The sequence below is a fragment of the Poecilia reticulata genome, chromosome 8, assembly GCF_904066995.2.
Source record: "Poecilia reticulata chromosome 8, P_reticulata-male-v2, whole genome shotgun sequence".
In the NCBI taxonomy this organism is placed as follows: domain Eukaryota; kingdom Metazoa; phylum Chordata; class Actinopteri; order Cyprinodontiformes; family Poeciliidae; genus Poecilia; species Poecilia reticulata.
This window is the reverse complement of record NC_088837.1, coordinates 24,558,679-24,581,344: the sequence shown is the minus strand read 5'-3', so window position 1 is coordinate 24,581,344 and position 22,666 is coordinate 24,558,679. Positions and strand designations below refer to the sequence as shown.

The 22,666-nt window shown below is 41.2% G+C and overlaps 2 protein-coding genes across 3 annotated transcripts; both read left to right on the top strand.

The window, feature by feature from the left end:
* The first annotated feature begins 35 nt into the window (after positions 1 to 35).
* Positions 36 to 12,725, top strand: itga2b (integrin, alpha 2b). The gene is made up of 31 exons (XM_008416489.3): positions 36 to 513; positions 1,899 to 2,026; positions 2,155 to 2,255; positions 3,180 to 3,345; positions 3,418 to 3,467; positions 4,319 to 4,364; positions 4,643 to 4,762; positions 5,266 to 5,310; positions 5,377 to 5,420; positions 5,520 to 5,585; positions 5,658 to 5,710; positions 5,813 to 5,885; positions 6,284 to 6,419; positions 6,500 to 6,682; positions 6,756 to 6,801; positions 7,001 to 7,102; positions 7,971 to 8,026; positions 8,108 to 8,259; positions 8,420 to 8,533; positions 8,627 to 8,694; positions 9,407 to 9,542; positions 9,624 to 9,716; positions 10,009 to 10,088; positions 10,172 to 10,252; positions 10,328 to 10,433; positions 10,801 to 10,956; positions 11,059 to 11,142; positions 11,296 to 11,415; positions 11,514 to 11,615; positions 11,685 to 11,807; positions 12,107 to 12,725. Exons 1-31 carry the CDS (start codon positions 371 to 373, stop codon positions 12,209 to 12,211), a joined length of 3,078 nt encoding a protein of 1,025 aa, XP_008414711.1. The 5' UTR covers positions 36 to 370; the 3' UTR covers positions 12,212 to 12,725.
* A 753-nt stretch (positions 12,726 to 13,478) lies between these two features.
* On the top strand, positions 13,479 to 21,628 carry syngr1a (synaptogyrin 1a). Of its 2 annotated transcripts, none has more exons than XM_008416486.3 (4): positions 13,479 to 13,825; positions 16,758 to 16,995; positions 17,076 to 17,221; positions 21,018 to 21,628. In XM_008416486.3, exons 1-4 carry the CDS (start codon positions 13,724 to 13,726, stop codon positions 21,138 to 21,140), a joined length of 609 nt encoding a protein of 202 aa, XP_008414708.1. In that variant the 5' UTR covers positions 13,479 to 13,723; the 3' UTR covers positions 21,141 to 21,628. The 2 variants fall into 2 exon arrangements, with proteins under 2 accessions (XP_008414708.1, XP_008414709.1); XM_008416487.2 differs by lacking the exon at positions 21,018 to 21,628 and adding an exon at positions 18,251 to 18,779 and having other exon boundaries at positions 13,481 to 13,825.
* Positions 21,629 to 22,666: the final 1,038 nt, after the last annotated feature.

Below are 22,666 nucleotides of genomic sequence, written 5' to 3'. Positions count from 1 at the left end.
ATTATTATTATTATTATCACATTACGGGGAAATCTGCTGCTTAAAACGGCCGACGAAACAGAGGCAGAGAAATAAAATGGATTATTATCGAGTTCTTAGGGAGTATAAAAAAATCAACCGAGAACGTTTTACTTTCCTGGATGTTCCTGAACTCACCATCCACAGAAAACTGAACTCGGCAGATAAGCCAGCTTCTAGTTTTATTTTCTATCAGCAGGAAACAGCAGCAGCTCAGAGCGTTAAACACACACCGCCAGCTGTCAGTCATCTGTCAGGACACACACACACACACACACACACACACTGAGAGACAGAGTGGTGCTATAAAGGCGTGTTGAAGCATCTCTGGTTCAGTCTCCAGACAGGTGAGATGTGTGTGTTCAGGTGTGTGTGTGCGCTGCTGTGTGTCACGGCCAGTGTGTGTCTGAACCTGCTGGAAAAACCAGTGATGTTCAGTGGACCAGTAGGAAGTTTGTTTGGATTCTCCATCGACTTCCACTCCTTCAACAACACGTAAGTTCTTCACGTTACCTGATCTGTTTACCTGAAACAAAGAATAAAATCTTCACCAGGTGAGTTACAACGCCTGGAAAAACGTTCTCATCCATTTTCCCTGAAGATCTTCTGAGGTTTGTCTCCACCGGATATCTTCCCCATTTTTCTTCTTGTAATAAAATACATAATTAAAAACAAATTTTTTAGTGTTGCTACGGATTTTCGGCTTATTTAGTTTTGGACTTTAACTAGGCCACTACTTGATATATTTTGATCTGGAGCACATTGTAAGAAGGGAACCTCGATCCCAGTCGTCTGCGGCTTCTAACCGGTTTTCTCCAGGATTGTCCTGTGTTTAGTTTACTCTGTCTTCTAAGTTTTTACACTAATCTGCTCAGATTAGTGATGGTTTAATCTGAGCAGATTACATTCTTCTACATGTTTGCTGTGTTTCTTACATGGCTTGAAGCAAACTGCCAACAGGACTTCGAAATAGGTTTCAGTTTTATCTTTTGTACAAACTTTATGTCCCCAATTTATCTTCATACTTCCGTTTCTTCTATAAATGTCTCATATCTCTGGACTTATTTGGTCATTATGGCGCCATCTAGAGGCTTTGCTGTGAAACTGTTGATGTGAAAACATTACTGGAGTCCAGATTAGGAACCCTTAATACATCCTGATGAAAACACTTTCTTCTTGTTGTTGATATTGGAAGTTTGATTAAGTCAAATTCAGCTTTATTTGCGACATTTTTAATGTTTTGGTTTAAAATCCATGTGGGTTTTTGTAGAACTGGGTATGTTTTACCAAAACTGTTGGCAGGACACCACCTCTGTTGCTGATTTTGCCTAACTGACCACGGGAGGACTTTGGTCAGAAAGCATGAAGGACATGAGTAGATTTTAAATGGTCTAGCAATGCATTCTGGGTACAGAAAAAAATTAATTTGCTGCATGCAACAGGGGGTGAAGAATGTGAGGAGAAGAAAGGAAGCAGTCTTAATTTTCTTCAAAATAAGGGCATGAATATAAACGGCTAACTACTTGAACATTCAATACCCAAATCTTCAACACAGATTTTGAACTTTATTCAGCTGAATGTTTACAAAACAACCAAGTAAATTAGCGCTTTAGAATTTGTCCAGAAACATTAATTCAGTGGAAGCTAAGCGCGCTAAATGTTTTCAACTTTAGCAAAAAACGATAAAGTGCTAACTGAAGAATTAGCTCTGCTCTTAGCGCATTAGCTCTGGGTTTGGAGGGTGAATGAGACGAACAGAGAAGATTCAGGTGTGCAAACCGCCGGTGCTCACCGTGAGGTCAGGTCAACCGTGAGGTCAGGTCAACCGTGAGGTCGGGTCATTTACGGCTGGAAGGAGCTCAGACGTTTTGGTTCTGCAGGTTCTTCGTTGTGATCGGAGCTCCCAAAGCCAACAGCAGCCAACCCGGGGTGACAGAGGGAGGGGGCGTGTTTCTGTGCACCTGGTCACCTGATGGAGCCTGTGACATCATCCACTTTGACCTGACAGGTGAGTTTATGATTTGTTCTGCCCAGAATGTCTTTAGGAAATTCTGAATGCTTGGACCAGAAATGACCCGTCTGATTTTTACACCTGATGTTATGATGTTTCCTGTCTGACTCTCCTGTGGATCGCAGGTGATGAGGAGCACAGCCTCTCAGGTCTCAGGTTTCACTCCTTTAAGAGCCGGCAGTGGTTTGGAGCTTCTGTTCGCTCAGTCGGCAGCACACACCTGCTGGTGAGAGAACACTGGGTTCAACACTTTTCCATATCATGACCCCCAGACCGGCGTTAACTCCTGACAGACAATACGACAAAGTATGTTCAAGAAACGTTTCATTTTCCATTTATTTTCCCCACTTTTATTTACAATCCAGTAATTATTACTCTAATGTAGAGTTTAATTTTAGTTAGCAATGAGGTCTTAAGTGAAAATTTTGGTAATTGGTAATTTCACAATTACCAATTTCTAACAGAATTGGTGTCAAACGTTTCTGGAAAAAAAAAGTAAATTTGTGTTGCTGTCATTTTAAAGATATTAATAAATATTTCAAGAGATTCAGACACTCACCTTCTTCATATCAGACAAAACTGGAGACAACGACTCGACTACGTTTATGCAGCAAAAAACGTTCTTTGTGCTGCTTTTGCCTAGAAGATATTAATGAAAGTTTAAAGGTCAAAAGGTCAACCAGCTTCTCACACATCACCCAAATCCAACTACATTGGTGTCAATCAGCTCGACTATGTTTGTGCCGGTTTGTGCAGCCAAAAACATTTGTTTGTGCTGCTCTTATTTTGAAGATATTAATGAAAGTTTAAAGGTCAGAAGGTCAACCAGCCCTTTCCGAATATTACCCAAACCTAACAAAATTGGTGTCAAAATTTCTGTACTCACTTGTGCAGAAATTTTTCTTTTGGTTTGTGCTGAAATTTATTTTGAAGATTCTGATGATGGCATCTTTTTACCTCTGGAAACGTTTTAAATAATATCGTTAAAATTGCATTTTTTCCCCCTCATCTTCCACCCAGCTTTCTGAGGACCTCTAGCGCCCTCTGGCGGCCTCACTTTGAAAAACACTGCACTTGAACATGCCTGGCATCTTAGATTTATGATGTTTTAACGGAAATAAAGACTTCCTGTGTGTTTCTCCACCTCCAGGCGTGTGCGCCACTCTTTCATTGGAACGTCAACCAGAAAGAGGCAGAATCGGGGAAAACACCTGTAGGAAATTGTCTCCTATTGGACCAAATGACCAGGAGCGCCACACCTTTCTCTCCCTGCAGAGGGACTTTGATGGAGGACTACTACACACGGACGAACAACAGTAAGACGCACGGACATCTGGAAGGAAAACCTTAAACCGCCTCAAAGACTGAAACCGTCTTTTGTTGTCTAGGAAACGATCAGCGCTACTGCGAGGTTGGCTTCAGCGCTGACGTTACCAAGGTGACGCATCTTCCTGTTTCCTTTCCAGGATTCGGACTTGTGTAGTAACTAGTTACATTTACTCAATTACATTTACTTGAGTAACCTTTTTGAAGAAAAAAAATTACTCTTAGGATTGTTTTTACTTTTACCTTCGTAGTTTTGTTATGAAGTCTTTCTACTCTTACTTCAGTAAAAATTCAGGATTTTCTACCGACTGTCTGAAGACAAACGTTTTAAGAAAAAAATTTGACACAAACCTTTAACAAAAATTTGACAAAAACCTTTAACAAAAACCTGCAGTTTTTGTTAAAGTTTCATAATTTTTTTTCTTCTTTAAAGTGATTTGGAAACGTTTTCTTTTGCCTGATTTTATATTTTGTTACTTATATGAATTATTGTCATTTTTGTCCTTAAAATACCAAAATTTCCACTTTACTTTATATTTTGATGATGCAATTTTTAAATATTAAATAATTGTTACTCAAGTAGACTTTTTACTAAACACTTTTTACTTTTACTTGAGTAAAAATATGTTGATAGTTGTAATTTTAGTTGAGTACAGCTTTTAGTTTCTCTTCCTACCTCTGATATTCATGTAATCTTAATTAAAGTTTCATACGTTTTTGAGGATTTCTGTAGGGTTTTCTTTGGATTTTAGCTGCTATTCATCTACTGGAAACAACGTTTTCAGTCTGAAACAGTTTTACCTTCAATTTGTCCAGTTTTTCCAAGGAATTTTAGAGAATCGACTTGGAGTAACTTTAAAAGACAAAGAAAAATTTGCTTCCTAAGAATGAAGCTATAAAGAAACGGAGGATGTAAACCTTTAAACAGGACTGATGATGCTAACTTTAGCCCTCTGTGTTTAGGACGGTCGGTTGGTGCTTGGAGCTCCAGGAAGCTTCTACTTCCAGGGTGAGGGAGACCTCTGCTGGCTGGTGATTGTAACTACACCAGTTTACAAATGGTATTGGGGAAAGTTTCCTGTTCAGACTGAATGGTGTGACTAAGATTAATTAAATATCTACAGTTAATCCAGCAGTATAGCCTCAAGAAGGCCAGTTTAACAGCAATAACCAGTTATTTTAATGAGCTGGATGTGAGTGAACATGAATCAGGGCGCAGAAATCCTGCCGTTAGACTGATGCCTGGAATAATTTTCTACAAGGTTTAACACTCACTGCTGATTTCAGGTCAGGTGATCACAGTGGGTGTCAGTGACATCATCAACAGCAGACAGAGCAATAAACCCATCCAGTATGTGGCTGGAATCCACCAGTCAAATGAGCAGGGAGATTACGACCTTTACAGAGGTGAGTGACACATTATGCTGAAATCCTTTGAAAAAGGGCTTTTATTCTGAAAGGTACATATCTTTCATTGGCTGGGCTTTGGAATTTAAATAGATGTTTTAGTAAAGGGATGTAAGATTGTTTATGAATTGTCAAAAAGTTCACAAAAGTATCATCAAAAACCTGAAATATACTGTTTTTCATGTGCTGATCAGCTTTTATTTTGAAAGGCTAGCAATATTTATGCAAATCTCCCACTTTTAAAAAACAGAAAGAGACCAGTGTTTTGAAACTAGAACAGAAGGTTCTAGATAATCTTTAAAACTGCACAAAAAAATATCTGCAGCTGAGGGTTTTTAGCAGATGACGGTTTCTTCTAATGTCTTTATGGAAGCGTAAAGTCACACGAGTCAAACGTGGTTTTTTTGACTCAGAGTTTTTCCTGCTCTGTTGTGCAGCACATATTGTAGTTGTTTTATAAAAACAGATGAAATGTAATTTATTTCTACATGTCTGTTTGTCAGGATACTCAGTGGCCAGTGGTTTGTTGACCAGAGACAACATAACAGGCAAGTAAATCTAATCTAATCTAGTGAGATTTTTCTTTTCCTAATCTTTTTGCTTGTGTTCACCAGATTATGTGGTCGGGGTTCCGAATGACAGGAACACAGCAGGAACAGTAAGTTTGTCCTGTGTTGTTTGGGTTGTAGTGAACTGAGTCGGTGACTCTGATGAAGGCGATGCTCAGTGAGACTCTAATGTTGGTCTGCTCTACCAGGTGAAGATCTATGATGGCAGGATGGCCGGCTCCCTGAGAGTTCACCACACCTTTCCTGGGACTCAGGTGAAAACTCAAACTGTTCTGCTCTGTTTGGAAGCTGAGGAACTGGAGCTAAGATGTCTCTGTCTCCTGCAGGTGGCGTCCTACTTTGGTCACAGCATCGCCGTGGCAGACGTCAACAGTGATGGGTGAGAAGGAACACATTGGCAGGTTTACTGTTTTTCTGAAAAGACGGAGGCTGGATCTACTTTCTGGTGTGACTTTGGTTGTGTTGTTGGTTTTTGGTGCAGTCTGGACGATGTGCTGATCGGAGCTCCTCTCTTCATGGACAGAGTGATGGGGCAGCTGCAGGAGAGAGGGCAGGTCTGAACACTGAGTCCAAGTTTTCCTTAAGTCTCATGTTTCAGTTTTTTCGGTGTCTTTGCTGTTTAATTTCAAAATGCTTCACAGACAATAGTCTTCAACCTCATTGGCATTGACTGGTTTGAACAAAAAACCTTAGTTACGTCCTTTGGTCATCCATCCATCCATTTTGCGTAATGATACTCTCCAGCTCTTTCTGGAGTATCAAGGTATTCTCATGTAGTCTGTCCAGAATCGTCTTGATCTAACCCATGGTCCCTTTCCATGGGATGTGCTTGGAAAATCTCCAAAACAATGCATTTGTTATTCTTGACCTTATCAACAGAGATGTTGAGTTTTAAGTGAATTTCTTCGCTTGTTTCAGGATAAGCCATCAGTCTGAATGTTTCTCTGTTCAGGTCCTTTTATACCTGCAGAAGAAAAAGTCCTCCTTCTCCTCACAGCCTGACCAATCACTGATTGGTCAGTCCATCTATGGCCGGTTTGGTTCCGCCCTCTCCGTGCTGGGTGACCTGGACATGGATGGTTACCAAGGTAACCAAGTATCCAGGTTTTCAACATCATAAACCTTGTAGCTTCAGGGCGCTAATCCAATGCTACCCCTCTGTGTGCAGATGTTGCTGTAGGGGCTCCATGGTCAGATGGAGGTGGTGGCCAGGTGTTTATCTACCTGGGCAACAGCAACGGCCTGTCAGCTGTGCCATCGCAAATTATTAACAGCCCATTATTTAGCAGCAGGTCAGCGTTTGGATTTTCTCTCAGGTCAGGTGTGGATCTCGATGGGAACGGATACCCAGGTATGTTGAGGAGATCCGACTTATTGTTTAATAATTACGAATCAATAATCAGCTGCTGCTTGTGTGTTTGTAGATCTGCTGGTTGGAGCCTGGGGTGCAGACAAAGCCTTTCTCTACAGGTTTCTCTTCAGTTTCAATTTTTTACAAAAGAACTTAATGTTTTAAACGGCTAACATTGAGTAAGGTTATTCAATAAGGTCATTATTAGTAGTCTAGTTTTGATTGGCTGATAAGGGCCTCGTGTTTTCTCTTTCCCCTTAAAAAACTGCCTTCAGTGTTGCTACTTCACTCCAGTAAACTTTGGGTTTGTGTCTTCAGGTCTCAGGCTGTGATCCGGTCCAGAGTTTCTGTCTCACTGCTTCCGGACTTCCTGAATCCAGATGTTAAACTGTGTCATCACAAAAACACACCAGTTTCATGGTAATTAAGCAACTATTCAAGAGTTTTCATTGACTTGGATTTTTAAACCAAGAACAACAAACTTTACTCAGTTTATCTAAAGTCAGGTGTTCCTGATCAAGTTTGAGGGAAAATTGTGATAATTCTCCTCAGTCAATTTTAAATCATCACAGTTCAGTACAATCCAAGCCTCCACAAGCATTGTTAGTACATGCAGTTAGATTCTGATTGGTTTGATCTTTGCAAGTTTAAGGTTTTTAAATACCTTCTCATTACCCAGTTCTGTTTCCAGTTTCCAGAGTCTTGGTTCAGAACAAGCCACATGAATTTCCAACTGAACATCTCTCAGCATACTTATGTGGGGACTTATCTAGCTCAGAGATCTCCATCCAATGTAGATGTAGGTAATTTCAAACTCTCGTAGATAAGAAACAGATAAACCACCTCAAGAATCTTCTAGAAACTAGTTCTATTACTTTAAGCACAAGTTCTATCAATGGTTAGATCCTCTGAATGTCTGATAAGGAGTTATTGTCTAAAGATCAGTCTCTTTTTATGTTCTCTTCACTCATATAGTCAGTGTGTTCATGAAAAGAGGCATTTCTATAAAAGCTGAAAGTTCTCTGAAACAAAAATGTGACCTCAACTTCCCTGCAGTGGGTGATGGGAGGTATATTCATGTATAAATATGCTATATGAGTATCAGTAAAAGTATCTAAAATGCTCTTTGTGCAGAGATTTTTTAGTATCGGAGTGTTAAAGATGTTAGAATGAGCTTCAATATAAAGTCATATGTCATTTGCATATCGTTAAACATCAGGATATTATTTTTTGCAGAGAAGAAATATCTGATAAATCTATCTGCGTTTCTGTTGGTGTATCTCCTCAGTTTTGCTGTCCGAATATGCGTCCATGTCTCTGGTCACAGAATCCCTCAGCAGACAGGTAAAGTAGTCTTTAGGGGTATTTCAGAATATGTTAATATCAGTAATCTAATTCTGTCTGTCTGCTGGCTGGTGGTGGCAGCTCTAAGGGTGGAGATACATCTGGACACGATGAAGCAGCCAATGGCACGAAGAACTCTGCTGCTGTCAAACAATCAGCCTCAGACGTCAATGGAGCTGGTTGTGGAGAGGCAGGTGGGCCTGGCCTGTACCAATCACACAGCATACCTGAGGGTGAGTGGACAAACTAACTACGTGAGCTCAGTCACACCTGTATCTGCTGCAGGTGGAATCAATGTTGTAGAGACCTGAGCTCTTTGAATTGCCACATCATGGAGACATGGTTGAGGTTTAATACTAATGTGGTTTTACGCTGTTTTGTTTGTATGTTTAGTCTGAAGAGGAAGTTCGGGACAAACTGAGTCCGATCTTCATCACTGCTGAGATCAGCCTCCTCAACTCTACCCAGAATGCTCTGCTGCATGGTCAGACACACTCAACAGTCCAGGTGAGTCAGCCTGGTTCCTGCCAGCGGAGGAACTGAACCCAGGACCAGCGTTTCAGTGAACGTAAAGATAACCACAGTGTCTGTTTGTTGTAGAGCCGTTTGATTCTGGACTGCGGGGACGATAACATTTGCATTCCTGACCTGAAGCTGAGCGCTAAACCGTGAGTCAACAGGATACACCCTTGTCCCTTAATGGGGTCAGGAGGGTTGCTGGTGCCTATCCCCAGCTAACGTTCCGGGCGAGAGGCGTGGTCACCCTGGACAGGTCGCCAGTCTGTCGCAGGGCAACACAGACAGAGACAAACAACCATGCACACACACACACTCACAGCTAGGAACAATTTGGAGAGGCCAATTAACCTGATAGTCATGTTTTTGGGTTGAGGGAGGAAACTGGAGTACCCGAGAAAACCCACACATGCACAGGGAGAACATGAAAACTACATGCAGAAAGACCCGGGCCGGGAATCGAACCCAGAACCTTCTTGCTGCAAGGCAACAGCTCTACCAACTGCGCCACTGTGCAGCCCTGTCAACAGGATATTGATGAGGAAATCCACTAAGAATTTCAGTAATTGGAAGAAAGCCTGCAAAATACTGAGACACAAAGACAGAATAGCTACAGAAATAACTATATCATCAGCAAATAAACGCATCCCTAATTTAAATGACCAATTGTCTTAGTGGTTAAAGAACTGGCCCTGCGACAGACTGGCGACCTGTCCAGGGTGACCCCGCCTCATGCCCGGAACGTTAGCTGGAGAGGTACAAGCACCTCCCGACCCCACAAGGGTGTAAGAAAATGAATGGATGGGTTAAAGAACTGAAGTGCTGACATATTGTTTTGTGTGTGTCTCATGGTGGTGATGTTAGTGTATCAGACAGCGTGTTGATCGGAGACGATCAGTCCCTGTTGTTGTTGGTATCGGCTACAAATGATGGCGAGGGCGCATATGAGACCGAGCTGGTGGTCCAACTCCCTGAACACACACACTTCCAGAGCTGTCAGGTGAGATGGGCTCACACACGCTGATAAAAATGAACCGCTTAAACAGCCAATAAGAACAGTCCTGTCGGTTTTTACTTTCAGGGTGAAAACCGACTGGTGTGTGTTCAGAGAAAAGAAAACCAGACGGTTGTTGTCACCTGTGACCTCGGGAACCCAATGAAACACAGACAGAAAGTGAGTGAATCTCCAATTCCTCTAAACCAGAGGTGGGTCAGTTTCATCCTAAAAATTGCAAGGTTTCAAAAATCTGATTCAAATCATAAAATTATCTTCCAAGTGTGGAAAACATCTAAAAGATGCAGAACTTCAGACCTGGAGGTTTGGAGTTGCTAACCTCTGCTGTAAGCACCGTAGCACTCATGATGCTAGGTAGAGTCTAATATTCAGTCCAGAGGGATTGGAGTCAAACCAAGGAAATCATAGACGAAGAGCAATCCTTTAGTGATGGTGTCTCCTTTACCCGCAGATCCAGACTGGTCTTCTCTTCAGCGTCGGCAACCTGGAGGAGGTGGAGAGTCACATCACCTTCAGCCTAAGAATACGAAGGTACAAACTCCGCTGGTACCCTGGGTTTACTGCTGAAAGCTCATATCCTTTTGTCTTACTCTCTGTCCGCCTTTCTGTACCAGCAAGAACTCCGTGAACTCCAGCAGTAACCATGTGACAGTGAAGGTTCAGGTGAAGGCCGAGGCCACGCTGGAGATCAGAGGGTATAACTCAAAACCTTTCTGGATATAATACCAGATATCCAGATTGACTGTAGTAAGGTTTTGGTGTCTCTGCAGGGGATCCGTCCCTCCAGAAGTCCTCTTGCCCCACCCGGACTGGCAGCCTGTAGGTAACCCTGGCAGTCTGGAGGAAGTCGGGCCACTGATGGAGCACGTGTATGAGGTGAGGTTAACGTCTGGTAATGAGGGATATTAACAGGACTTGGAATAAACAAGACCAGCATTTGTCAGCTTATAAAACTGATTTGATGGGAGGTTATCCAGCTCAGAGAATCAGGCCTGGCCAGGTAGACTTCAGGTGAACATTTTTGCCATGTCTTGTTGAGGACCCACTGCTTGATGTTGCTTTGACTTGTCTTTGGAGGCATTAGGACTTGAACATGAGGTAGAGCAGTAGGAGCTCTGCTGGTTTGCTGCTATGGACTGGAAGTCCAGGTTCTGGTGGATCTGAACCTCCAGTCACCAGCTGGTGAAGGCCAACATGCTGTTCATCAACTGATATTGATGATATTGATGATTCCGGTTTGTAGATTAGGAATCAGGGCCCCAGTTCTGTCAATGCCCGACTGACCGTGGACTTACCTTCTACCTGGCGACATCACTTCCTGCTCTACGTCATCTCCACCCCGTCAGAAGAGTCCTTGAGTTGTCAGACACTGAACACATCAGAGGTGATGCCTTTTGAGGTAAAACAACGTTATGTTACTTTTTGTTAATGGAACTTAACCCTCACCAGTCTATAGCTCACCTGTCTTACTTTCACCTGTCTTTCTCTCGCCTGTCTGCAGCTCGTAGGTAACTCCAGTCTTGCTGCAGTTTCTCAGCCCATCCAGCAGGAGGAGACAAACTCACTCAGACAAACCATCCATGTGGTAAAAACAGTTTTGCTCCTTTATAGTCGCTTTATGAAAGTTACTAATCTGTGATAACTCCTTCCTCTGCACACCTGAACACACCTTCAGGTTACTGAGAAATATTGCAGGTGTGTGTTTCTTTGATCTGAGGCTCAGTTACGTTTGTTTCAGAACTGCAGCAGTAGTGAGACGGGGTGTGTCCGGTTTGAGTGTGATGTCATGGATTTGGGGCGGGGCTTTAGCGCCGTGGTAAAAATTTCAGCTCGGCTTAATTTGCACACACTCACACAGGTATGTATGAACACACACACACCCACGCACACATGCGCGTGAGCACACACACACATGCAGGTGAGGGTTCTGTTGTCATTTTGTGTTTTGTCCTTCAGACCTCCTACCTGAACTATGACCTCGTTTCTTCTGCCTCTTATGATGTCGTCAGCGCACCATCAAAGGTCCAACCACTGCTGCTTATGAGTGGACACACACAGGTAATCAATAACCATTAGATTGATAAATAATACCCAGCAGAACCCAGAAATGTGCGTGTGTGTGTGCAGGCTCAGCTCAGTGTGGTGTGGCGTCCTCCTGACGGAGAGAAACCCGTTCCTATTGGCTACATCATCCTGTCAATCTTCTCTGGACTCCTCCTCCTCTGCCTGCTCTGCTTCATCTTCTGGAAGGTATCAATCAATCAATCAATCAATCAATCAATCAATCAATCAATCAATCAATCAATCAATCAACAGGTCCCCTTATTAGGTTTAATTAATGAGTTTCTGGTTGAATCAGTGATTTTGGTTTAATCTCAGTAATATCTGTTGCTTTGACCTTTGACCTGTAACCTGAAGGTTTTGGTGCAGAACTTGATGGAGTTGAAGCAACTCACGCTATTGGTTTTAAGTTGTTCTCCACATGACAAGTAAACACCACTCCGTTTTGTTAGTGTTTCCTCCATCTTTGTGTGTGTGTGTGTGTGTAGCTGGGCTTCTTCAGGCGCACCAGACCCCCCACTGGTGATGATGATGATGGTGGTGAAGACAATGGAGAGCAGCAACTGGCTGAGGAGAGTCACATGACTGAGTAACGCGTCTTTGCCTGAAGCCCCAACCAGCTCTTCTCTTCATGCCTTATAAAATGTTTCCCTGTTGCTTTAAATGATCAGCCCTAAATAATCGAGTTCAGAGAACCGATTGGTCCAGATGCTCCGAGCAGAACCCCTCACTTTCTGAAACTTACTCTTATTTTGTTTTTTGGCATAACCCACAATGCAACTGTGATTTATTTAAGTGAAGGATATTACGTTGCTTATGAAGTAAACTTTGAAAGTATATATTAAAACGTATATTTTGTGTTTGCTTGTATCAGTTTTATATTTAACCGTTTTTCTAACTTTATAATTTTGTATTCATTGTGATAAAACAAAAAACAAAAGTCAGTTACAGTTACAGTCACTCTGATCTGCAGCATTTATTAAATTCTCGTTTTATGACGTACAAATGAATAAAACTGGAATGAAGTGAATGAATGTGGTGTCATTTTTATTGACCGTATGAGCTGCATTCACTGACTTTAACCACCAGATGGCAGTGTTTTTTCTCAACATATCTATTGGTTTGTAATATATGTTTTGGGTCTGACTGAATAATTAACTGCATTTATCTATGACAGCTTTCTCAGCCACTTTTGTGTGTTTTTCAGAACAATTTGTAAAAACTGAACAACCTGGTTGTCAACCAGCAAAGGTCTCTACTGAACAAAACGGGCAGTTTTCTCCTCAGAGGAAAGTGTTTGTCAGTCATCAGAAAGAAAGAAAAGTCCTGGCATTTTTTTTTTTTATGAACAAATGTGTTTGTCATGGAAGTCTGATCTTGCAGACACAACTTGAAACAGAACTATTTCCTAGTTATACCAACGAGGACAAGATGTAAAATATGGATGCTTCACATTTTACTGCAAATGATCTTTAAAGTTCTGATTTGCTCTCAGTATTATTCAAAAGCAAAGTACAAAAATATGGCACATTAGAAGTGGATCTGAACATACAGCATATGCAGTATTATAAATCGTTCTTTACCTTCTACAAACACTGTCTTTGAGAACTTTGGACAGGTTTCCATATTCTGTCTGGTTCTCAGGATTCTCTGTCCTGCATGTTTAAGATGTCTGACCAGATGTGACTTGTCCTTTATTCAATGCTAATTAATGTAAAATATCTAAAATAGTAACAAAATGTCTGATTAAAGTTGGGTTAAACTCCGCCTCCTTCAGTCTGATTGGGTGGTTGTAGCCACAACCTGAACCCATGATGCATGTTCCTGTGTGATTGGTGGAGCTGGTTGGAGTCCTCAGCCTGTCAGACAGTACTGAGGGAAGAAAAGCCCTGAAGGGAGGATGAGGAGGATTAGAGCAGATTACTGAGAAGTTTATAACAGCAGACAAGAGGAAGAAGAAAGCACAAACAGTTAGGAGATAAATCCTGACCAACTGGGTACACTGGTCCAAACTGATGCAGTGAACTGGGACCAGCCTCTCAGAACAGACTCTAGGAGGAAGGTCGAACCGCTGTGAGCTGGTCAGGGGTCAGCAGGCGGCGTGGATGGACGGGTTCCAGGCGTACGGAGCGGGGAAGGCCGGCGGCGCCTTCGATCCCCTGACCTTCATCAGGCAGCCTCAGACCGTCATCAGGATCCTCTGCTGGGTGAGGCTCACGATGGTTTGGTTCGGTTCCCAAGTTTACTGAGCGGCTAGTCCTGGCGGGATTTCATTGGTCAGTTATGGGAGGTCACGCTCTGATTGGTCAGTTTGCCTCATCGTCCAAACTAAAGCTAAGAGTTTTTGAACATCTGTAAGCAAGTGTGGACTGCAGAACATCAGAAATGTTTAACAGAATTACTGTACAATCACAATGCATGATGGTTCCTGAAATAAATGGATGGATGGATGGATGGATGGATGGATGGATGGATGGATGGATGGATGGATGGATGGATGGATGGATGGATGGATGGATGGATGGATGGATGGATGGATGGATGGATGGATCGATGGATGGATGAAATGATTCTAAGAGCAACTATTTATCTCTTTCAGATAAATAACCTTTTAATTTTAATTTTGCTGGTTGATAAACTGTCCCAGAATTTATTGTAATAAACAATAATGTTGTTGTTTTGAGACCATTTTCAAGTAATATAATGGTAATAATGGTAAAAACACATTATGAAAGATTTCTGATTGATTTATCTAATAATGTGTTTGCATCAGATTTAACAATCACTGCTAATTGGAGTAAAAGCAGGAAAATATCAGGATGGATAAATAAATTATGTCTTTTTTGTGAAATGTAAATATTTAAGAGTCTAGAAATTATAGAAAAAATAATTCAAAAAATCTAGATTAACAATTTAAAAAAATATTTTCTATGGTTGAGTTTACTGAACATATAGTGTAATAAAAGAATTCACAGTTATATTCAAGTATAAACTTATTATTTCTCTCATCCCTCTTGCATCATCCAGTAAATTACTATTCCTGTTAACTTGATCATAAAATTATTTCTTAGTTCATATTTTCTACATTCATATTTATGATGCAATAGATGATATTTGCAGTAATTTTTTAACATGTTATAATTGTTTTTATACCAATATATCATATTACAATAATAATAGGATGTTTTTCATGTTCCCTTCTGTATTTTGCTAGTTTTGGTGCCAGTTCAGGTTGTGTGAATTACCTCTGCAGAACCACAGGATTGGATGATTGCTGTGGTTCTGCAGGGCTGACTGCAGGTCCGTTCTGTGGTTCTGTTAGCTGGTCAGTTTCCTCAGCGTCAGTGTGACTCAGTCATGAGACCAGCTTTAACATTCCTGAGGTTCAGCACAAGACTTTTAGAACAAAAGCTCGTTGTCTCAGACTCTGCTTCGATGGACCAGGCCGGTTCTGATAAACACCAGATGCAGCAGAACTTTGATCGGATGCTGGAATATTTGCATAATCCGGTTCTTTGAGGAGGATTCAGGTTGGAAACTTCCAATCAGATCATTGATCTAAAATGATCTGATTTTGTTGAAAAGATGGAGTCATGTGACTCCAAGCGCTACATTTAGAGATGACATGACTTAGGTCACATGATCACAGCAGGACTCTGGAAATATAACAGGAGAAGAAGAAGCTCGGTCTGTTGTCTTTCTGCTAACGTTAAGACTTTAATCTTATTTTAGGACTTTATATTTGTATAAAAAAGTTAAATCTTTTAGGCTACATTCACATAGCAGACGAATGCGACCCAATTCAAATCTTTTCAATCCCCTAAAGATCTGATTTTGCCGTTTCCATGTGTGGAACTAAAAAAGTGTCAGCAGTCAGAACGGTCATGTTGCACTTAATCCAACTTTTACGTCATTAATGTGAGACAGGCATCATAATTCTCAACCAGAAGAAGTCAGGCTGGATGTAAACAATGGCTGAAAAAAATTAGAATTATGAAATTATAAACGAAGTCTGTCGGTGAAATGCATCGCATCTCAATCCCACCTCTCAGCTCTGACTCCACATCCAGACAGACTTCTCTGCTGCAGTCCATTAAAGGTGGTTTCTGTTAGTTGTGTTTCTTTTTCTGATCTTCCTTCGTCTTGTTATGGTTTTGTGAAGATACTGTCAGCTTTCACTGCTGAATAAACTTTAAAATGATCCATACACAGCAGACCCACTTTTATTTCCGTAAACAATGAGCTGCTGTGTGACATTAACGTTCTTCTTGTTGCTTCGGTCTGATTGTTTGGTTGCTGTTGAATGAACGGTCACATAAAAAAACAAAAAACAGAATCAAGACCTGCTGTGTGAACGTAGACATAGTCTTGCTCTTATTCTCCATCTCTTGCATTTCTTGCCTCTGCCGTCATTTTCTTTTCTTGTCCTCTCACGAACTTCTCCGTCTTTCCTCCGTCTGCTCTATGCTCCATTTCTACTGCTAAACTATGTGGACTTCTTCTTCTACTGGGTTTAACTGGCAGCCTGTTGATTAATTTGAGCACTGCTGCCACCTAGTGACTGGAGGCACGTTAATCAGTTAAAGCTGCAACATGTAACTTTTAATAAAATATATTTTTTTACATAGTTAAAATTGTCATTATTCTGTGACAGTTTAATGTAAGACAAATAATCAAGCTCCTCTGCCTTCTCCCAGTGCTCCCAGTACTAAATACAGAAAGTCAGAAACAACCAATCAGAGCCAGGAGGAGGGTATTAGCGCTGTCAATCACTCTCACTCTGTTCCATGCTCTTTGCTATGCTACAGCTAGTTCACCATAACACATGAATGCTATTGCTAGTTGGCTAGCACATGCTAGCTAACTAGTAATATATCTCTTAGGCTACCAGCATTGATTGGAAGCACTAAGACCCGCCTCCTTGTTCTAATTGGTTGTTTTTGATGGGAGCGGTGCATTTCTTCAATATGCACCGCCGTTGAGACAATGGCTGAGGTCTCAATCCCCAGCCACTGTCCTCTACACCTAAGTCAAATAAATTTCTCCTCAGCAGGTCCTGAGGAGGCAAGTTGTTTGTTTAATTTTGGAGTTCTGGTTCTGGGATGGTACCGGAGCTAACCGCCTCCTCCCTGCCCGCAGCTCTTCTCCATCGTGATCCTGGGATGTGTCGCCAACGAAGGTTACGTCAACCGTCCCGATGAGGTGGAGGAGTACTGCATCTTCAACCGCAACCAGAACGCCTGTAACTACGCCATTGCCATGGGAACGCTGGGTTTCCTCTGCAGCGCCGGTTTCCTGGCGCTGGACGTTTATTTCCCTCAGATAAGTGGGGTGAAGGACAGGAAGAAGGCCGTCATGCTGGACATCGGGGTGTCGGGTGAGACTCCACCTGGCCGGTTTTAGAGCCTGAATGTTCCCGTGTTCATTTCTAAATGCAACATGCGTGTTTTCCTTCAGCTTTCTGGTCTCTCATCTGGTTTGTGGGTTTCTGCTTCCTGGCCAACCAGTGGCAGTTTTCCAATCCTGAAGACAATCCTTTGAACGAAGGCGCCGACGCCGCCAGGGCTACCATCATCTTCTGCTTCTTCTCCATCTTCACCTGGGTACGTAGCAGAACAGTCTGCCTGCTGCCACCTGCTGGTCAGACAGTGGTAATACTGGTTCCACCTGAGCCACCATGCCGGTACCAGTTAACTACTACGATCCATTACTGTGGTTCTGTCTGTTCATTAATGTGATGGTGATAATCAACATCAATGTATCTGCAGGACCGTCTGCGTGTTCAGCTTTATTCATGTGTTCATTCATGAATTGATTATTTAGATCAAATGTTTGAACTGATTCTTCTCCTTTTCCTTGTTTTCTTCTGTTTGTTATCATGTTGCCTTTTATCTGGTCTTTTTGTCTGATGTTTCTGATGATGTCCCGTCGACATGTTCCATCATGTTGCTGCTGTTTTACTGTGTTGCTCTTCCATGTGTTGCTGTCGTTGGGTCTTCGTATTGTTGCTCTGTTGATGTTCCATACTATTTTTCTGTTTTTGATTTTCTTTCATTTTGTGCTGTTAATCTGTGTCCATCTATCTGTGTTGCTGTTTGTTCTGACTTGTGTTACTTTATGTTCCGTTTTTCTGATTATGTGTTTCTTGGTGTTACGTGTTGCTTTATGTTGCTGTGTTTTGTTCTCATGTTTTCATGTTGTTCCTTGTTGGTTGATGTTGCTATATTTTGCTCTCATGTTCTTCCATGCTGTTTCTTGTTGTTACACCTTGCTTCTCGTTTCTTCATGTTCCTACATGTTTCTTGTTGTGCTGCATTAATTCCTGTTGTTCCGTGTTATTTCTTGTTGTTACATGTTGTTTTATGTTGCTACGTTTCGTTTTCCCGTTCTTCCATGCGGTTTCTTGTTCCATGTTTCTCGTTGCTCCATGTTGTATCATGTTGCTACATGTATCTTGTTCCGTTTTGTTTCTTGCTGTTCCGTGTTGTTTTATGTTGCTATGTTTTGTTCTAATGTTCTTCCATGCTGCGTTGTTGTTTCTTTTATCTGTTTCTCGTTGCTCCTTGTTGTTTCTTGTTGCTACATGCATCTTGCTCCGTGTTGTTTCTTGCTGTTCTTCCATGTGCCTGCAGGGAGGCGCCACGCTAATGTCGTTGGAGCGTCTGAAGAGAGTCTCGTACGAAGAAGAATACAATAAACTCTTCACGCCTCCTCTCTCCTGAAACAAAGCCTCGCCTTTCTCTCTCTCAGCCAATCAGGGATCAAGCATCCTCCCCGGTTCAGTACCTCAACTCAGTCTGGACTGTGATTGGTCGGTTTAGATTTCTGTCACACTCCTGTTGCCGTGGCAACAGAATGATGAGGCATGGACTCCGAACGTAAAGCAGGATGCTGAGTTTAACTGCAGACTGTCGCCCCCTTCTGGCTTTTAAAACAATGCATGTTAATAGGTTTTTAGACCTGATGTTTGAACTACGCAGCAGGAACTTCATGGTGACAGAGACAGGTAAGCTCAGCTTCATCAACCTGTCTCTGTCACCATGGCAACCAATGTTGGAAGCAGGTTCAGACCTCCACCATCTGTAAAATGTTGCTGATATGATTCCGTCATGTAAGTTCTGTTATGAAATAATGATTAAACCGCTGACCAGTTGAAGCTTTTTCCTGCTGTCTGGGACACCCGTCAGTCATTTTAAGGTTTTATTTTCCAACCACCGCTAGGTGTCACTGTTTCACCATCGTTTTATCTTAGTTTGTTCTTCCTCCTGCTGCTGCGCTGCGCCGCCGTCAGGACCTCATCCATCCAGCTTCTTGAGGTCCTTTAATTAATTAGTTAATCACAATTAATTGCATTTTATTCGAAAGCCATATATTTTGACAAAATGAGCAACATTTTCAATTCAAAACCCATTATTTCTGCTAAGTTATTGAGTAAATAGACATATGAGCTCAACAATAAAGATATTTATCTGTTACTCAGGTTCTTAAACTACCAGATTGGAGCAAAGTTCAGCTTCCCAGTGTTTCAGGAGCTCCTGATCATTTATGGAGCTTCTTTAGAAATGTCTAGAACATCTGTGCTGCTGTGACATGTTTAGCATTGAGATGCTCGAATAGCTTACACCTTTTAGCACAACTTGAACACAACAAAAGTCTTTTCCAGCGACCCATCAGTTCGTTTTTTTGAAGCAAAACTTAAGCCACAATAGGTCAAGAGAAGCGGTTTTATCTTCCATTTCTGTTGCTTGCGGATGTCGCTTCTGAGTCAGATTTACCAGCGGACCGGAAGCACGGCACAAAGTTTTCTGTCTGCGGACTTTGGTATGTAAAAAGGAAAAATGTGTTTAATTGCGCAAAAAAAAACAAAAAAAGAAATTAACAAGTTAAAATCTATGTAATAAATTAATCAAAATTAACACTCGTCTAGTTTTATTGATTGCTGCTCCGTACTAAAACGTTCCTCTCCTTTCAAATCATCTTTTACTATTTTCACTCTAAACTCTTTACCTCTGGCAACAGTTCCTATCATTTTTCTGATATTTTTGTTCACCTGTATTATTACTGTCATTGTTATTGCATACATCATCTGTGTTAAAACACCCGTGTCCTATTTGTTGCTGGTACGAAGGTGTTTCATGATCCACATGACCTAAATTATAAACCCTGCTTCTGGTTCTACTCATGACCTTGGCCAACAGGAAGTGCTGCCATGTTCTGGTCAGCTGTGAGAGTAAGACACGCCTGTAGCATGTTTGTCTGTGACATGCTAACAGTGTCTGTGTTGCTTTTAACGTTATTAATTTGCTTCATGTTTTTCTGATATGTTTCAGGTCTTAAGTCTTTCTGAGACACTAAATGGGCTGCATTGTTTAAATGTGACTTTTTTGAGCTTTTCATGATGTTATAATGCTATTTCCTCATCCAAAAATATATCTTAAGTGTTGCTTTGATTCTTTGATGCATGTTTGACAAATCATTTAATCTCCATGGCAACCATTCAGCAGTGCAAAACGCCTGGCTGGACCTAGCCCCGCCTTCAAGGTGCATCTCCTCCTCAGAGCTGCAGTTTCCAAGAGCTTCCGTTTCACAGATCCTTCTCCTAATCAGCTCCTTCAGACTAGCCAGGAGCAATTAGCAAACACTTGGTAGAACTATGCTTCTGTCGAGCTCCTTGTAGGAGTCACTTCTCAGAGCAACGCTGATAAAAACGTTGAACAGTTAACAGAAAAGCCATGTTGTGATGAGTTTCAGAAAGAACAGGACTTTTTTAAAGAGACAGAGACCCAATTTAAGGAGTTAAATTACAAAGCCAGATTTATTTTAAGACATATTTGACATATACAACATTTTTAGAACAACTGAAGGTAACATGGTTACTTGACTGCTGAAAAATGGCACAAAATGCCTGGGAAATACAAAATACTGCCCCTTTAATGTCCTGCATAATTATGCCTTTTTAAATGTTCTTCCTAACATGTTAACATTCCTCACCTCCTGCACGCTTAGACATGTTAGCATGCTACATGCTCAGGCTATGATGTTTTGGTCATAGTATTGCTCCTTTTTATTCTATTCTAGCATGTTAACATCATGTATGTACTCACTGACTTGTTATGCTCATAACATGTTGATGTTTTTCATGTTTAGTGAGTAAAATATGCTAACATGTTTTACAGACATGCTAGCATGTTTTCTCAACAGTAAAACATGCTAACATGTCTAACTGTTAGCATCTGGCAGTAAAACATGCTATGTATTGTGTTGTTTCTCAAATGTTCATTACTAATTACGGACATGCTAACATTTTCAGAGCTTTTAACAATTTGTCTGTTTTTCTGACATGTTTTCTTTCCGTGTTTCCTCTGATTTGTTCATACCTGACCCCGTGTCGTTCTGCAGGCGCTCCAGTCTCTGCTGGCAGTCCTCAGGTTCAAACAGGGAGCAGACACCGTCATCTTCAACCAGGACTACACCGATCCAGAGCTACAGGAGCCGGTGGAGGCTCCGCCCACATACGAGTAATGCTCCGCCCAACCTCCGCTGTAGAGGCGGGGCTTACATTTTGGAGGGAATTAATGTGAAATTCAGGAAATGTAGTCCTGATGCGTTTAGGAACGAGACATAAACTGTTTGATGATGTCACTCAGCATGAAGGCGTGGCTTCTGTCTCCACAGCCAATCAAAACCCAGAACAGTAAAAGTTCTGGGTCTTTAAGTTTGTTCTTATAAAACTGTAAATCTGCAGGTATTTTACACCACATGTGGCTGTGTGAGATCAATTAACACTGGAGATTATTGACCTCCTATGTGAAAAATGTTAGCGTTCTTTTAGAAAATTAGGGTTTTGTTTTGCTTTGAAGAACCTTGAAAGAATAATGTGTTGAAATGCTTGGAGCATCTTCTTTGTATAACCGAATTGCTGTGAGGCACAGCGCCACCTGCTGGTCAGTGACTCCTTCTTTGTATTATATGGTGCTGTATTCTGTTATAATAAACTGCTGTCAAATTATGAGGCATGTGTTTAAGTTTTACAAGAGTTCAGTGTGCGGTTGGTGCAGTAAAACAGATTTATTGTTTACTCATTGTTTCCCTGAACGTGCTGCGACCTGCAGGATTAAGAGAAGGAATACTGGATCTGCACCTATTTATGGATTTATTATTCTGACTCAAGAGTCAGACTAACTGACCCAGTTAAAGCCTCCAGGCAGCAAAACTGAATAAGATTTTATATAATATTCTCATTGTACCGTATTTGAGTTATTGTATGGAAGTTTGGGGCAATATATACAAAACAAACATAAAAAAACACAATACTACATTAAGTGGCTTAATATTAACATACAAATCCAATAGTCTTGAAATTCTGGGGCCTTGTAAAATTCAAAATTGTACAATTTATATTATATATATTAAGTGAGGACCAGCACAAAGTTACGCTTCGTTCACACAGAAAGCAAAGTCGATCTAAAATAAATTTTTTCTCCCACCAATGTGACCTATATCTGACTTTAAAAAAAAAACTGATTTGTGCCACTTTGACATGTGGAAATAAATCAGAATTTGACTCATCTGCGGTCTGAAGGATAATGCCATGTTTTATAGTGAGGGATAGTAAATCTGACAAACAACGACTGAAACTTACAGTTTTAGTTCTGACAGAAGTTGCAGTCAATGCTCCTCAAAAGGCCATTAGTTTCCTTTTCTAAGTTTCTTTTGTCGACTTCGACTGCTCATCAACTTTAACTTTGATTCACACATGGCAGCAACGTTATTCCGAAAACATTGCGCAGTTGTGTCTGGGTCACTTTGGGTATTTAACACAAAAGTCTAATTGCAGTTGCACTTAATTAGTAGTTTGAACGACCGTACAACAAAAAACAATCGGATTTCAGCAAAAGAAAATCAGATCTGATATAAACGTAGCATTGGAGATAATCAGAGAAGAGAATGGTGGCCATTGAGGATTTTTTTTATGGCAATGGCAGATTCAGCAACCGTAGGGCTGATCAATAAAAAGTACATAAAGCTAAGGTTTAATTTATCATCTA

Coding starts and splice junctions, on each gene's coding strand:
- itga2b (XM_008416489.3), top strand. CDS start 371: ATGTGTGTGTTCAGGTGTGTGTGTGCGCTGCTGTGTGTCACGGCCAGT. Junction 3,468..4,318: donor TCAGCGCTGACGTTACCAAG/GTGACGCATCTT, acceptor CTCTGTGTTTAG/GACGGTCGGTTGGTGCTTGG. Junction 8,027..8,107: donor CAGAATCCCTCAGCAGACAG/GTAAAGTAGTCT, acceptor TGGTGGTGGCAG/CTCTAAGGGTGGAGATACAT.
- syngr1a (XM_008416486.3), top strand. CDS start 13,724: ATGGACGGGTTCCAGGCGTACGGAGCGGGGAAGGCCGGCGGCGCCTTC. Junction 16,996..17,075: donor GCTGGACATCGGGGTGTCGG/GTGAGACTCCAC, acceptor GTTTTCCTTCAG/CTTTCTGGTCTCTCATCTGG. Junction 17,222..21,017: donor TCTTCTCCATCTTCACCTGG/GTACGTAGCAGA, acceptor GTCGTTCTGCAG/GCGCTCCAGTCTCTGCTGGC.